At 39.4% G+C, this 17,739-nt stretch overlaps 1 protein-coding gene across 4 annotated transcripts in view; it reads left to right on the top strand.

Moving 5' to 3' along the window:
* The window catches only part of cbfb (core-binding factor subunit beta), a 41,092-nt gene extending 24,671 nt beyond the window's left edge, over positions 1–16,421 (top strand). The window contains exons 4-7 of one of the 4 annotated variants that reach the window (XM_028585181.1): positions 5,682–5,798; positions 5,989–6,084; positions 9,028–9,089; positions 16,232–16,421. In XM_028585181.1, the coding sequence (XP_028440982.1) occupies positions 5,682–5,798; positions 5,989–6,084; positions 9,028–9,057 (243 nt within the window). In that variant the 3' untranslated portion in view covers positions 9,058–9,089; positions 16,232–16,421. The remainder of the gene's footprint in view (positions 1–5,681; positions 5,799–5,988; positions 6,085–9,027; positions 9,090–16,231) is intronic. The other 3 variants (XM_028585182.1, XM_028585179.1, XM_028585180.1) reach the window with 3 other exon arrangements.
* Positions 16,422–17,739: the final 1,318 nt, after the last annotated feature.

The following is a 17,739-nucleotide window of genomic DNA, read 5'->3' on the forward strand; positions in this document are numbered from 1 at the left end:
TGGTAAAATAAATCAAGTGAGAAGTAGGTTCATTTCCCCAGACTTCTTTTTGCAACCAGTGAAGTCGCCCACTACTAGAAATTAGACAGAATGCAGTTTTAAGGCACTTTGGCATTGGCCTCACTTTTCAGACCTGAAAGCTTCGTCCATTATTTGGACAGTCTATGGTGGGTCCATGCCTGGATTATCCATAAGGGCACTTGGGCCAGTGCCAAGGGGCACCAACCAATCACAACCAGTGGGGGAGAACCACATAACACAAGCTTTAACAATATTTTCCCTAAATTGTTATATTATTCACTTGAAATTGTTGAAAGACCATACACTACTTGTTTATGAACACTAATTTCACAATAATAATAATAATAAATTATAAATAAATCAATATTACATGACCACTGTCACTCCCCTCCCCAATCTGTCAGAGTTGAGTTGGTCCACAGGTACGCGTAAATGTATTATTTGGGGAATGGGAGGGGCGGGTTTAACAATAATCAAAAGTTTCCTGTTTAACCCCCCCAAAAATGTTATCATAATAATTAATTATGTTTTATTGGTTAATAAAATATTAACTGTTATAAAGCCACTGGTACTGGTGAGACTTGGTTGCGCCCAACCCTTCTCGTGTTTTTGAGGTATAGTGCCCAGGGGTACCACATTGTCTTAATACGGGCCTGGGTGGGTCCCCATTTTGTTCATCACGTCCATGTGCACAGGGCTGCATGTGCACACGCGCGAGTGACACCATACTCCTACTGTACTTCCTGCCAATGGTTTTACATTATTCTACTTATCAACAGGTGGTGGTATGCAGCACTGCATCAGCAAAGGCAGGGAAGAAGAAGATTGTAAGCATTAGACATGGACGTAAACAATGCTGGATTAAAAAAAAAAAAAAACAGCTTTGCAAAAGTTTTATGAGGAATTACAGTAAATGCATTCAGCACATCTGTTGGAGCTCAAGGAAACAAAATAACAATAATCAGGTAATCTTCCCCATTGTAATCCCAATACCCCCTCTCCTATCCTACCGCATACCACTATCTTGTTGTTTTTTTTATGGTTGAGTTTTGTGTTCCTTAGTTGTTCTCATTTTTTTCTTCTTTTTTTTAATCAATTTAGCATGTATTAAAAGTATAAATGTGTGCAATGGACTTTGAAGTAAACAATTGTCTGGAAGATGGTGAAAGAAACATCACAATAAAGTAAAAAACAAAAAGGAAACTGTTTTTTAGTGAGCAACATATGAATCTAAACATGAAAACACAGGGACAATTTCACACATACTATTTTCATATAGAAGTTGACAATGCATCATAATATTGTATAAGATTACCATGTTTTTAATGTACACATGTATCTGGAGAAGTGTTTCAAGTCTTAATCTGCAAACTCTTAGCTACAGCTGTCATAGTAAATGTAGTGGAGTGGTACTAGTATATTTTTGTCCAGATGGTTTAAACGTCTTCAGAATGATTGCCAATACAGAGTAACCTATGTACTAAACAGTACAACATACATTCTCCCACATGGTCTCTGACACCTAAAGTCAAGCTCTGCTTGCTGCGTCGGTTTTAGAGTAAGTCTGAATCTCCACTGCATTTCACGTTGCTTCCTTTTCATATTCACAGTGCACTGCAGTGTGTGAGAGTTCCTCCTTCTTCGTGTGTGTGTGTTCGCAAATGGATGTGGGGGTTGAAATGGTTCTTTCTCAGAGGAAGTCTGTGGTTGGGCCGTTTCTACATATTTTCCCCTCACACACACACACACACACACACACACACACACACACACACACACACACACACACACACACACACACACAAACACACACACGTTTTCCCTGTCAAGCCAAATGAAGCTTTCTTTTAAAAGCACCATGCAGGCCTACATATGTGGAAGCCATCTTTCTCTCACACTTTTCTCACACACACACACACACACACACACACACACACACACACACACACAGAAAAACATTCACTCGAATAAACACAAAAACCCACAGTCTCTTGGAGTGCGGTCTCCCCTGAAACCCCGGTGCAGTGTGGGTAGCTGTGGTAAAAGAGGTCCCTGTGAGAGGCTGTCCAAAAATAGCCTGAGTAAAAATGCAGGAACGTGGAGCTTGCCCAGTGTCACACAGAAAATCCAGTCATCTGTGTGTATGTGTGGGTTTGGGGGGGAGTGTTTGATTTTGTAAATTTATTCCTTAATACTTGTTTACTCAGATAAAAATACTACCTAAAAACATTCTACCCTGGGAAAAACCGATTGTCTGTCTGTGTGTCTGTCTGTGTTTCACTGCGTCTGTTGTCTCTTCCTCATGGAAATCAGTGTTGTGGGAAAGAAGAAGACAAAGAGACAAAGAATAGATTATTGAAAGAAAGCTAATTCCACATTTACTGTATCAGGCTTTATCAAGTTTTTTATCAGTTTTTGGCTGAAAGACAAGTTCATACAGCTCTATTTAAAAGCCTATAGAGAGGCGAAGTCCCTCCCCTTCCGGTGGACCTCATGGGACCTTAATTCGGAAAAAATATGAACGGTAGTGAACGGGGGAGAGGCAAATAATTTTTTGATCCCGTTTGAATTGAGCCATGGATTACAAATATGATGTTCGTCAATTTAAAAGATAATTTTTCAACCGAAGAAAGTCTCAGTTAGCCGTAGGTTTGTCGTAGTACCACTTAGTTTAGTGTGAAACCGCTCAGTGAACTACATCTCTTGTCCCACACAATTTACGTCACCTAGCTTGATGCTCAACTTGCTCACTAGCTAGCTAGCTTAGCTCTGTTCCACACGTTATCTTACCTGATGTGTTTTATCCGGTGAAGTGTTTTCAGCAGATAAGCAAAAGAACAAGCGAGATCCTCTGCTCATTTGAGTAACGTTACATCCCCGGTACGATACACAGAGACATCGTAGCTTCAGCAAGACGTCATCCATGCAACTTTGAAGTGTGTAGTCTTTCTAATTACGTATTTTCACAGTCTTATACTTCAACAGTTTAACAATAAACTGAGACTTTCTTGACTTGCAAAATTATCTATTAAACTGATGAGCATCATATGTGTCATGGCTCAATTCAAATCAAAAATAATTTGTCTTTCCCCATTGACTCCAGTTCATATTTTTTCGAAAGCTAGGTCCCATGGACCGGAAGTAAAAGGGCGTGTCTTCAGCTCTCTATTCAAAAGCGTTAGGGTTAGGGGTTGAGGTAAGACTGTGTGTTGTATGCATATATTCTCACTCAGCAGATATGAAGAAACATTAGCATTCATTTGGAATAGGGTTTCTAGCCCCCTGACAAATGTCCAATATTCACTCGTCTTTTACCTCCATTTTGGTCTCCACCAATTCCTGAGGAAAATATTTGGCTCCAAAGGGTACTTTTCACACAAAATAAGCTGCTTGGAGTGAATTGGATGGATAGTTTTATATATAAAGACTGTTACTTAAATAGCTGCATGGGTTAACTTGCTGTGTGTTGTGCCTTTACAGTTTCTCTCAATCACTTTGGCACATTTATTGAAACAAACTTACAATTGTCCAAACTTTAAGTACAATCCTCACACCACGTGGTACATTCAGCACATCAATCTATGTGATCGCAAAAGGTGATAACTCAATCGAAATAAACAACTCCTGTTTGAAACGTAAATAAATCATGATCATTTATCATGAATAAATCATTGCCACAAAACAAAAGGTTCCTTTATCATTGCTTAGACCAAGACAGTCAAATTCCAAAGACATCTTGTCAAATGACACTGTAAAAGTGTGATAGTTACCCTCTGTAATATTGTCCAGTTGCTAACTTTGTATATTTAGGCAGCTGAAAAGTATTGATGTCCGCCATGGCACACACTATACTTTCTCATTGAATATACACACCAGCCAACCACAAATACACAAAGGAAGCTTGTACAGAAAAAAAAGATATACAACAGAAGAATTATCAGGAGCTGTTGTACAAGATGTGCAAGAAAAACGAAAATATGCTGCAAATGTATCAACCTCAAGGGTCACCAACCTCCTCTCTGTCAGGCCACAACAATTTATCCACATCACACCTGATATCCTCCCTTGCAATGCAACAAGGGAAAAACTTTTGGCATGACGTAGCCCCCCCCTCCAGCAATCTGCTGTTATATCCTCACCTGTCACCTGTCTGTGTTTAGTTGCTCTAAATTGTAAGGACATTGCATTGTTCCCCATATATTCTTAGTCTATTCATCTGACAACTTTTACAACAAAACAAAATACCTGTTATGTACCTAATATATAGGTGACAGGTTATTGTGATTGTTGGTTGCTTTATTTTGCATGCAGGGATTCAAACAATGAACGTGTTATAGTTGCATTTAAGAATGAGATGATTTAATAGCAAATGAATGCAAACTATTTTGATCTGCAAGGCTTACTCAATGCATTCTGTGCCAAAGCAATGACAAATGACTATTAGTCATGTGAACAACTGACCCAATGTTCATACAATTCAACGATTGAGAAAAACTGTACTTAACATCAGAAAGTTCCGATTTTTGAAGGTCTCACATCGAGTTCTTCAAGGTCTCGCATTTTGCACCATATTTACCTTCCTATTCCCCCCACTATCCTGCTCTTCCTCTCACAGATAGACAAAATAGACACCACAAGGTCTATCAAGACAGACATAATGATCTGTGGGCAGCCTACTGATATGTTGTTTTGTACTTTTGTACAGTTGTTATTATCAGGCTAAACTAAAGACATGTGAGAACTGAAGCAACATTACATTTACTTTCAATAAATAAATAAGGTCATTATCCCAGGATAAAATACCAGTGATATTTTACCTGCCAGTGTATGAATAAAGCCATTGAATAAGTCGCAGACCCTGCGCAATGGCCATGCAAATGAACAACACGCACAAAAATGACAAAAACAATAAAATGTTTATTTTGGATCACATTTTGTCCACTTAGTCCAATACAAACACTTATTTTCCCCCTAAAGCAGGATCGACATCCTGCAGCAGCAAACAAACATTCACAGATTGGTACACGCACACTCATGGAAACACACTAAACCCTGTGTGTGTGTGTGTGTGTGTGTGTGTGTGTGTGTGTGTGTGTGTGTGTGTGTCATTTACTAGTCCAACACTCAATTGTACTGGGAAGGCTTTGACGTAGTTGGTGGTTTTTCCTCTTTCACCGGAGTAATAGCGGGGGGAGGGAGGAGAGGCCTCCATCTCCCTAACACAGAACTTTTTATTAACAGCTGACGGTTCCAGATTTAAGAATTGCAATTTAGAGTGTAAATCCAGGTCATATTAAGCTGCTGCTCCTCCCTGAGGCTAACGTACAATATCTTTTTTTCAAAGTCACGGGAAACCGAGAATCAATCTTGTATGGTTGTGGAAAAGCATCAGATCTCAGTCTTCTTGTTTTTTGTTGATCACTCTTATTTACCATGTAGCTTAGCCTTAGAGTTACTGAACATCAGAGGGATTTAAACATTACCAGCAGAGGAACTTAACACAACAACTGTCAAGTCTCACACAGCACACATGTTTCTATGACACAACAAAATACTGAACGAATGCTTAAACTGCACTGAAAATACAGTTCATTGTTGCTGCTGGCATTCATCTCTCTCTCGCTCTCTCTCTCTCTCTCTCTCTCTCTCTCTCTCTCCAGGTCTATTTAAAGGCTCCCATGATCTTGAACGGGGTGTGTGTGATCTGGAAAGGCTGGATCGACCTACAGCGGCTGGATGGGATGGGATTCCTGGAGTATGATGAAGAGAGGGCGCAGGTAACACAACACATGTATAGGCTACAGACAGAGTGATGCATTCTAATGTGTGCACACAGAAAAAAACACTGTCGGACTTGAAGCCATATCCCAGTCTCTGTCTTGTTTAAACTAACCTCACTCTGTGTGTGTGTGTGTGTGTGCGTGTGCGTGTGCGTGTGCGTGTGCGTGTGCGTGTGCGTGTGCGCAGCAGGAGGATGCTTTGGCCCAGGCAGCGTTTGAAGAGGCTCGACGCAGAACCAGAGACTTTGAAGACAGAGACCGATCACACAGAGAGGATCTGGAGGTGAGAGGGCCCTGTGATGCTGCTGTTTATAGAGGGCCGATGCTGGTCTGCCATCATAAAGACAAGTGGACTGTTATTGGACAGTGTAGCTCTAACTGTAAAGACAAAATTAGTTCTACCTTTATAGCAGGGTTTACAGATGAGTTTCCACCCTCCTGACTCTCATCAACCACTACTTTAAGAGTAAACTTAAAGGTCCCATGGCATGTAAATTTCATTTTATGAGGTTTTTTAACATTAATATGCGTTCCCCTAGCCTGTCTATGGTCCCCCAGTGGCTAGAAATGGCAATAGGTGTAAACCGAGCCCTGGGTATCCTGCTCTGCCTTTGAGAAAATGAAAGCTCAGATGGGCCGATCTGGAATCTTCTCCTTATGAGGTCATAAGGAGCCAGGTTACCTCCCCTTTCTCTGCTTTGCCCGCCCAGAGAATTTGGCCCAACCATGAGAGAGAGACATCATGGCTTTCAAACGAGCACCCCTCTCTCTTCCTCAATAGCTACAGACACAGAAATGGCACATACTAAGGAAAGCTCATTGTGAGACTGGCTCTAGTGGCTGTAATTCTGCACCAAGGCTGAATTTTGGGAAAGAGACTTCAGATACAGTATTAGGGGACCACTAAGGCCTATATAAAAGCATCCAAAGAGCACACTGTCATGGGACCTTTAACACCATATTGAAACGCATTGTTTCACTTTACGTCCGTTGCACCCCTGACCACAACCATCATCAATGACTAAGTTTACACGCACATATTATTCCGGTTTCAGCCCGAATTCCGAAAAAGACAATATCTCCGCTGTTAAAGCTGTTTACACGGCTAATGAAAGTGAAAATTCCACTAACATTCATTACATGCAGCCGTGCAAAATAGGATTTTTTTCCACCAGTGGTACAACAACCATAGCAACACGCAGAGTTGACTGTAAGCCATAAACAGGCCGTAAACTGCAGTAAAAACCGTTATTGAGACACATATTCGGAATCTGCTGTATACATGTTCAAAGAATGCCCCTAAAACTCGAATAATACCGGCTATCACTGCCCGATGTGAGTCGAGTGTAGATGTGAGTCGCGCATGCGTCACTTTGCGACAAGTAGCCTACAAGATGCTAACGATGGAAACTTCTGTAATGTCAACACAGTAAAAATGGACCTACATAATGAAGTTCGTTCACTGCTGCCTACAAGTTAGCAATCACAACACAACAAAGGCTGTCACTTGAATGGCGTTTTGAGCTAACGTTAGCAATCAAACAATCACAGATAGCTAAAATGTTTTTGAAACGACTGCTAGCTACAAGTTAGTAATCAAACACAACAAAGGCTGTCACTTGAATGGCGTTTTTAGCTAATGTTGGCAATCAAACAAGCATAGATAGCTACAACGTTTTTGAAATGAATTCCATCTTCTGTTATTGTTTGGTTATGACAAAAGTTTATTATTTTATGGATTTCGGTATGACACGTTATGCCGTAAACCGTTTAAATCTGAGCATTGGCAACTCAAATCTGCACTCGACTCACATCGGGCAGTGACACGGGCAAAGGCCTTATTCGGAACATCCAAATGGAATATGCTGTTTACATGATCCATGTCAAATTGGTAATATTGTCATATTCGGAATAATAGTGGAATAACTGTGTGCATGTAAACGTACTCACTGTTGGGTGTCCTCTATTGCGCCCAATAGTGATGATTCATTGGCCACACCCCGAGTACACATCACTGGAGGTCATCAAATACAAGAATGTCACCTGCTGTTAAAAATTACTGTGTGAAGTAACCACTGTAAATGAAAAGTAAAATTTGAGACATTTCCACAAAAGATGCTATGATCATTTATTTTTTTCAGTTTCAAAGTTTCAAAGACAACAGACATTCAAGCAGGTAGCTCATTCATGCGGCCCTTGTGTAGAAACTAGGGCTCATGTTGATGTCTGAGTAATGTTCAGTTGATTTGAACTGAGTCCTTTCTCGGCAGACCACAGTGAGCAAAGTGACATGTCACGTTTGCGGGCTTTTGCTAGGCTAGACCTACCCAACTGGAAATTTGCAAATAGTATTTTCAGATTTACAAATTCCAGCATCATCAAAACAGCTTGCTAATAGTACAGTTTGTACTGTCTTGCTTATGAACCATACCGAAAATGATTTGGCACTCTAAAATGTAAGTGAAATGAGTAAATAAACTTGTAGATACTTGGTTTCAGATATTAATGGTAAATCTTTTAGCAAAATCTTTTGTCCTAAAATGGTTCTGCATTTGCCATAATTCTGTATCTGTAAAACTATATTGATTGGTATTTAGGCAAGATGAAAGACCATTTTATCACAGCCACAGAGTCAAATTTCCAGTCTGGTTTTTCTTTGCTTAGTGCTTGGGGTGGCTTAGGGTTGTGTGATGTGTGGTTGTGTGATTTTGCAATATTTTCATTTAAATGATACGTTTACCGTTTGAATCATAGGTTTAGTGCATGATCAGTTTGACGATAAATCTAATCTGATAATTTATTTGATTTGATATTATTAAACGTTTGAATGACTGATTCAGTTTTGTCAGGTGTACCAAAAGCCTCTGAAGGGAAAGTAGTTGATTTACTACAAAACAACTTCAATGTGATCAATCCCCCAAAAAAAACTTCAGCATTTGTAAAATACACATTCCAGAAAATTTTAATTGCTGGAGATCTGTTCTTAAATTGCGTTTTGTTCATTGAATTATCATCATGTACAAGTTTGTTTGCATGTCTTACATGTACACAAATTCAGATTTCACAAATGTATACGCTGTCACTTTGAATTTTAAACACACAAACACACAGAACCTTTTACTACTTGAGACAAACTCACTTTCCCAGCAAGGCTTTGGGGAGAGCAATGGAATCCTTCCTAAGATGACGAAGTTACGAATGAACCCCAAATTGTTTATTTTTTTAGGACCCTGTGGTTTCTAAAATCTGGGACTGATGACACACAGACAGCCAGCAGAAAAGAACAGGGTCTGTGTCCTTCATTTCTCAACATTAATCACACTGTCATGCACTAAACCACCCTGTGTGTGTGTGTGTGCATATGTGTGTGTGTGTGTGTGTGTGTGTGTGTGTGCATGCGTGTGTGTGTGTGTGTCCACCTGTTTAATTTATGTATGTGTATTCTTGTGTTTGTCCATTATTTTCTGTGTGTGACCACAGGAAGCTGTCTGTGTTTTTTATTTTATTTTTCACGTATGTGTGTTTGTTTGGTGCATCTGTTTATGAATATGCATGCACTTGTAATGAATTTATGACTATTTCACATGCTCCCGCTTGTTAAATGCATGTATGGCGTAAGAGACAGAAACAGCAAGATGTAACCATTTGATAGCTAGTTTGCGCGCACACACACACACACACACACACACACACACACACACACACACACACACACACACACACACCCATCATCAAGACCTACCACAGCTTTGGTCATGCACAAATTAGTGAGATAGGAAGGCAGGAACAGAGGGGTGAGAGCAGCCCAGATGAGGGGAACAGAAAGACAGGAAAGACAGAAAGACAGGCATTTATTGAAGGTCTTCTTCCATCAGACTGTTCTCATGTTTCCTCCCTGAGGCTATCAGAGAAAAAGAAAGAAAACTGTGTCTTTTGCTGAATCAATACTTTTTATAAAAGTTACCAAATGTAGCTTTACAGGAGAAGATAACATTTTATAAATCGATTTATAAACAATGCTCACATATGTACATTCTGTTCCCTTATTTAAGCAATGTAGCCTACTGCAAACAGCCACAGTCCTGGCTCCACAAAATATAATACAGTAAAAGTCTTTTTTGTAAAAGAAAAAAAAATATGGAAAAAAAAAAGAAAAGAAATCCCCTCATTGTAATTCTGTCCCTCCACTGCAGCTCAATATAATAAAACATCTATAATAATAGATTTTATTTATGTGTGCTTTTCAAGATAACATACTTCAAAGTAAAAATAAAAGATCCTACTTGACTAAAAACACACTACAGGCAAGTTAATATAAAATCAAATGTAAAATTTGAAGAAAAAAATCTGTGGTCTTTATATCCCTAGTGACTGTTTTTCGTGTAAAGTGGGAAGAGGGGGGCACTTTAGGTGTGGTCACCCTGAAGAACCACACTGTGTTTATCCGAGCCTAACTGTAACTATTGGCAACCAGCGGCTGAGTTCAGGGATTTCTCAGCTGAATGTCTGACAGCCTCACATTAATGACAAGACTCTTAGAAGCCGAGAGATATAGCATTTGAATTAGTGAACTTTACAGGTGCTCTGTGGGCGGATTTAACCTGGACAGAGAATGAGGGCATTTCTCAAAACAGTTACTGTAAAAATACTGTACATGTGGTGGCCTACAGGCCAAGAGGAAATAAGGACGAGCAAAAAAAAACGGAGATACTGTTTTAGTGTGTGTTGTTTGTCGTTTTATGTTGCTGCAGCGGCAAGTTAAAGCAATTTCTCTGTGGCCCTCAAAAATGTTGTTTTTCTCTCTGCCACCACTGGCTGTGTGCTCATTTCTTTGCATTCAGTTTACTCTCTGCAATTTCTGACGAATGCAAGGCAATCAAAACGCCAAAGAAACCACACACACACACTCTCTCTCTCTCTCTCTCTCTCTCTCTCTCTCTCTCTCTCTCTCTCTGTGGATAGAGCATACATACCAGACAAAATAAGTTTGAATCCAATAGCTCTGAAGAACTTCTTCTTATGTCACATCAGATTGTATTTATGCGTTTGCTTTTAACATCTTTTGCTGGGAAATCCTAACTGATTAAGGCTTGCTCTGCAGCTCTGCTTGCACGTAATTCCAAAGTTTACAGTAAGAAAGTTTTTCAACAAAACATTGGCAATACAAATACAATAATCAATAGATTGTGCACAACAAATCCTTAACAATTCAATGCGTATTAAAATACACCGATTGTCTTGCAAAGGATAAGACAAGCCGTTTGCAAAATTAGTTTCATAACACAATGTGCACATGAATCAAATTTTAGAGTTGAGATCGTTTGAAACAGCAATGGGATCTTGCAGATGTGCTCCTAGCTGTTTCTGAGGGTGTGACGAGCATTGCTGAATAGCTCCACAGATTCAGCCTCTGCATTTCTGTGGTCTGAACTCCACCTCTTCTTCGGCCATCTAGTCATCTGCACACATAGTATATTCTGTCGGAGAGAAAAAGCAAGACAGAAGTCGCTAAATGTGTGTTGTGATGTTGTTTCCTTTTTGTATTTGTTGCACAGTATAAAGTGAAATTAAATGATTCCACCTATATTTACAGTCTACTTTAGTGAAACATTTCTTCTGTTGCAAATCAATAATAAATAATCAGGCAGAGAAGCAGAAATGCAGAAGCGCAGCACAACCGACAGGAGAGAGCAAGAGAGAAACATGTGACATATGGAGGAGTTAAGTAAAGCAAGACATGGGATAAAGGGGCTGGAAGGCAGTTAAACTGTATTGTAGGTATGCTTTTGCTCATGCATTTTTTTTTTTTTACTTTTTGAACAACCTTTCAGTATAATTTACATATTTGGAGCATACACTTTGACTGACATACGATATTTACACTGAAGTCATCACAAGTGGTAGTCACCGTCTTAAGCCAATATCTCAATCTGGGAAAACATAAATCATTATTAGTATAAATCGTTACTTAAATCTCACTCCAACCCAGAATAGGGAAGATTAATAAGGTTATCTGGAGCTGTAGATTACATGTATTTATATTTATGACTTGCTATGTGATCAATAAAGATTACATTTCAAAATTGCTGTCGGGGAAGATTGTCACTCCATTTCTTTTATTGGGTAGAGTAGGTTTCCTTACAGTAAAGCTCAGCCGAAAAACAGTGATGTCTTTTTTTTCACTGGGTGCTCACAGAATATAAAGCGGTTTCCCCTTCAATTCCTGAAGCCTTGTCGTTTTGGCAGATACACATTTTTTTTATCCAAAAGAAGTAATATTCCAGTCATTCAAGGTCAGAAGGTTCCTGTCAGGATGATGGATGGAGAAGCAATAGTTAGAGAAGAAATGCGCCTTTTAAGTCAACACACAAACACACACACACACACACACACACACACACACACACACACACACACAGTTCTCCAAGTGCTCAGCAGAAAGAGATTTGGTGGTGAATGATGAGCTGGCACTGAAAGCATTAATATATAATTAGTATTGATCGCCATCAGACCCCCTGCTTTGACTAACACACACATACACACACACACACACACACACACACACACACACACACACACACACATACGTTCAGATACTGTAGGCACATGTGCACAATCTCGCAGATACAGCAAATCTGCACTAATTTTATCACCACAATCACACACACACACGCATGCATGCACGCGCACACACACACACACACACACACACACACACACACACACTCACACTGGCTCTCCAGTATTGAGTTGTGGTTAAGCAGCCTATAGTGGCCCAGCAGGCTTCCATCTGTATGTAGATCAATACAGAAAGCTCTCCTGCCCTTATGATTAGCAAAGACCACTCCTTTCTACAAAGACAAACACTACACAACGGCCATGATGCAGCAGCAACAGTGCTAAGTGAAAACAGTTTTTTTTTTGGGGGGGGGGGGGTTTACCTCTTAAACTCAGAGCCCTCTGGGGTAACATTTCTACAGGCTGGCTTACATAGAATTTGTTGTAGATTATATTTCAATCGTGTCCACGTCAATCATCTGAATGTATTTTAAGTCAATAGCATGTGACTGCTATTGTAAATTGTAAACAGATATGAGTGTTTGCTACTTATTAAACATAAAATGAATACCGTGTTTAATAAGTAAGAGATATTCTGTTTTTTTTTCTTTTTCTCTGACTTTGATTTTTACATCATACTCTGTTCTCTGTATTGATTGGTTAGAGCAATGGAGTGAACTGTCATTGTTATTAGTTCCACCTGTGCTTTTCTTGCCATGCCAAGTCAAAATGTCTGCCGTCTATGAATCAGATTCATTTGGACAAAAGAAGAAAAAAGATTGCCCTGATGCTAGCAACAAGGAAAGGACAAAACGGAGAGATTTGACAGGGAAGAAAAGACAAAGTGGAGATGCTCATTTAGCAGACCTGTTAGACAAAGTCCAAATATTATACTATATATAAATAAATAATATTTGGGAGTATTTGGGGTTAGGCACCCACTGCATCCTACCAAATGTAAATCACTTTTTAAAAATTATTTCAACATTTAATCCAACAATTAAGAATTGAGTTTTTTTTTGTAAATATAGATTTATATATCTGATAGCAGCAGTTTTGTTAAAGCAACAGAAAGCTTCCCAGAGGAGACAGACCGAACCTGGAGTCAGTCTGGCTGTAAGGAGTCAAAATGGTAGAATGACATGCTGTATGTGTGTGTGCATGTGACTGTGTGTATGTTGCTATAACGGTGAGTCATTGAGATGACACAAACTACATTCCAGTTGAACTAAGCAACCCCTTTACTATCTCTGTCTGCATTTCTGTCTGCTCTGCTCTATGCCTCACCTCTCCTCACACGTTATCACCCCCCCCCCTTTCAATTCCACCCAGCTATCACTTAAGTGTAAACATATAACCACAAGTATTATTTTTTTTTTACAGCAGAGCAGGAGCAGATCAGGCCACATGCTTACAAACACACCAGTCATGAAATATATTTAAAAGTCTTGGCATACAGATGGTTTCTAATGATGACCTGATGATCCACACTGTGTGTGTGTGTGTGTGTGTGTGTGCATGCGTACGTGTGTGTGATTGTGGTGACAAAATTAGTGCAGATTTGCTCTATCTGCGAGATTGTGCACATGTGCCTACAGTATTTGAATGTGTGTGTGTGTGTGTGTGTGTGTGTGTGTTTATCTGTGTCAGACAGCCTGTCTCTCTGTCTGTCTGTCTGTCTGCTACCTTGACTAAAATACCAACATTAGTAAAGCGTATAAACAGCAGCTGAGCCGTGTCCTGATATGGAGGTCTCTGGCCTCCTCTAGTGACAGTTTGTGGAACGGCAACTTCTTTTTTCTTTTTTCTTTTTGTCCCACATCAGCCTGTAGTGGTAGATTAACTAAGTACAGTTGTTTTCACATCTGGGTTCTTGTTGGTTACCTTCCAAAACCTTGGACTAGAGCTGGCCCATATGGAAAAAAATCAGATATCACGATATTTTTGACCAAATACATCGATGTTGATATTGCGGCGATATTGTCCGGTTGACAATTGGTGCTTTCACAAAATATTTACACAATGAGATTTTTAATAAATAATTATCAATAATATCAATAATGTGGATATAATGACTAAGTGGGTAAAGGCAAATAATAGAACAACCGTCTGGTAAGTTCAGGAAATTACATCACTTTACTGTAATGCAGCCTTTAAAACCAGGAAAAGACAACACCTGTGTCATATTACGATGTTAGGTTATCCAAAATGTAAAACGATATCTAGCCTCATACATCAACATCAATACAATATTGATATATTGCCCAGCCCTACCTCGGACATTTTATCTTAACTCACCTACATGTGTAGCATTTATAAGCAGTAAATAAACAATGAATAAATGGTTTGTAACATGGAGTTGCTATTCATAGCAAGATAAAAAAATATGCACACAATATATATAACTAATAATATACAGTATCTCACAAAAGTGAGTACACCCCTCACATTTTAGTAAATATTTCATTATATCTTTTAATGGGACAACAGTGAAGAAATTACACTTTGCTACAATGTAAAGTATTAAGTTTACAGCTTGTATTACAGTGTAAATGTGCTGTCCCCTCAAAATAACTCAACATACAGCCATTAATGTCTAAACCGCTGGCAACAAAAGTCAGTACACCCCTATGTTAAATGCCCATAGAGGCAGGCAGATTTTGATTTTTAAAGGCCAGTTATTTCATGGATCCAGGATACTATGCATCCTGATAAAGTTCCCTTGGCCTTTGGAAATAAAATAGCCCCACAACATCACATACCCTTCACCATACCTAGAGACTGGCATGGGGTACTTTCCATAAAATCATCTCTCAATGCAAATCAAACCAGCTATTATGCTAACCGACATAAAACCATGCCAATCTCTAGGTATTTAAAAATAAAAATCTGCCTGCCTCTATGGGAATTTAACATAGGGGTGTACTCACTTTTGTTGCCAGCGGTTTAGACATTAATGGCTGTGTGTTGAGTTATTTTGAGGGGACAGTACATTTACACTGTTATACAAGCTGTACATTTAATACTTTACATTGTAGCAAAGTGTAATTTCTTCACTGTTGTCTCCTTAAAATATATAATGAAATATTTACTAAAATGTGAGTGGTGTACTCACTTTTGTGAGATACTGTATAAGACTCACCAAACAACCCTTTACCCCAATCACCCACGCAATTATTAACTTATAATTGCTATATATGTCAAAGGTCGCACACCTCTGGAGCAACTGTGGGTTGAGCGTCTTGCTCAGAGACACATTGGTTGATGTATACTGTGATACAGTATATCGAACCCAGGTCTCCCACACTAAAGTCATGTGTCATATCCACTGCGCCATCATCACCCCTACACCCAGTACAATCAGTATATTAACCCAAACCTCACAACCATCTCTCTTCATCCTCATATCCTTTTAATAAAGTGTTTTTTTACAACTTTTTTAAACTGTTTGTACAATGTTTAGCACCATTGCACAAACTCACCCCACACATCGTGATGCACATACCTTTTAGAGATGTTCTTATTTTGGGCTTTTTAAAGTTTTGTTCTTCGCTCAGATTATACCCACCTGCTCCTATAAAGGATTCATAACTGTTGTGTAAACAGTAGATACTTCATAAAACAGTATATTACAGTTGTAATCATATATAAGTATGTCTGTTCATATAAACAAGTTTAAAGTGATGTTCAGGTGTTACCAATATGTATTTACGCCTGTTCATGCTTGAACAACTGTACTTAATGTATTGTCTCTTTCTCTCTGATCCCTTTCTCGCTATCTTTCACATGGCCTTCTCTCCATGTCTCTCTCCATCCCTCTCTTTCTCCCTCTTCTCCCCCTCTTTCATCCCTCCATCCCTCTCTCTCCCCAGTCCAGACGACAGCAGGACCCCAGCCCTGGCTCAAACATGGCCAACGCTGATGTGGAACACAAGATGCGCTGAGGAGGAAGAAGAAGTAGTGGAAGGAGGAAGAACCAAAAAAACAAACAAACAAAAAAAAAAAAAACAGGGCTGGCTGTCCATTCACTTTTAATACAATCAACTGGAAGAAAAAAAAAAAGTCAACTGAAACTGCAATTGTTGACCAATTGTTCACCGTTGTTTCCGAACAGGTTTGAAATGATTGTTTTCACACGCCAAACATTTTTGACATATTTAAATGTAGAAGAAAATCAACTTCCTGAATTGATTGAATTGAAAGTGAACCAAGCCCTAAAATAGAAGGAGTAAACAGAAATAAGGACACAGCAGACCTGGGCAAAAAGTAGTGGAATGTATTTAAATACAGAGGACGAAATTAAATTAAATTACCATTATATTGCAAATGTGACCCATCCAGAGATTAGGTTGTTTTTTGGAGTCAAATGACAGTTTCAGATATATAAAGTAGAGATCAAATCATTCAAATACTTCTAAATTTTTTGTCCAGGTCTTAAATGATTTGATAGATAGAGTCAGATTCAAGTAGACTACCAAAAGTATATTTTCTATTGATACAAAATGGGAGAGGGGTTGTAAGGGGGTATAGATGCCATTACCTGTAACGATGGGAGTAGGAGGAAAGATAGAAGCTGGAAGGAGCCAAGAAAAGAAAGAATTGTTTGGCTCAGGGCTACGGTCAGGGCTTATTGGTCAGGGTTACCAGGAGAGCATGTGTCGAAAGTGAGGTGTTGACAGTCTGTGAAAAAGGAAAAGAAAAGCATTGTGTCTGCACTGTTCACTGTTGTGCAACACTTCACATTTGTGAACATGCCCTTGTTAACCCCAACTATACCTAGCTCACTTCCTGAAACCTGCTGTTTTCTTAGACCAAAGTTCACATTGCTGGAAAGGGGGGAGGGGAGGGGGCGCAGGGAGGGAGGGATGGAGGGGGTGAAGTGGGATGAAGGGAAGGGGAAAGTGATTAAAAGTGGGAAGTGGGCAGGTGGGAGGAGAGCATCCGGAGAGAATTATGCCAGGTTGTGGTGTTAAAGAAGTGTTTGCTGTACTATAATACTCACGATCTCTTTGAAACATTACTATGGTGAGATGCCCATGACTACAGAATCACGGGTTCAAATATGTAGCAACAACCTCGAGGCGTGATGGTTAACAAAGAAAACTGCTACAAAGTCTGATATCTTTGGCTCTGGAAGCAATCTGAAAATTGTGTTTTTTTGGGTTGGGGGTTGGGGAGGGGGGGGTAGAATCAAACGTCCTCTGTCGTCTGAGGGTTTTGCACTATGTGATACAATCAGACTTGTTTTCCACATGGATTTTCTTTATATGCATGAAACCAAACGCAGGCCTACCTATGTTCTCGGGAGAGCACTCTCTTTACAGCGCTTTGATAAGGAATAACTGGGTGATTCAAGGCTATGTCATTGTGAAGCCAAATG

This window comes from Perca flavescens, chromosome 8 (assembly GCF_004354835.1).
Source record: "Perca flavescens isolate YP-PL-M2 chromosome 8, PFLA_1.0, whole genome shotgun sequence".
NCBI classification, from domain to species: Eukaryota; Metazoa; Chordata; class Actinopteri; order Perciformes; family Percidae; genus Perca; species Perca flavescens.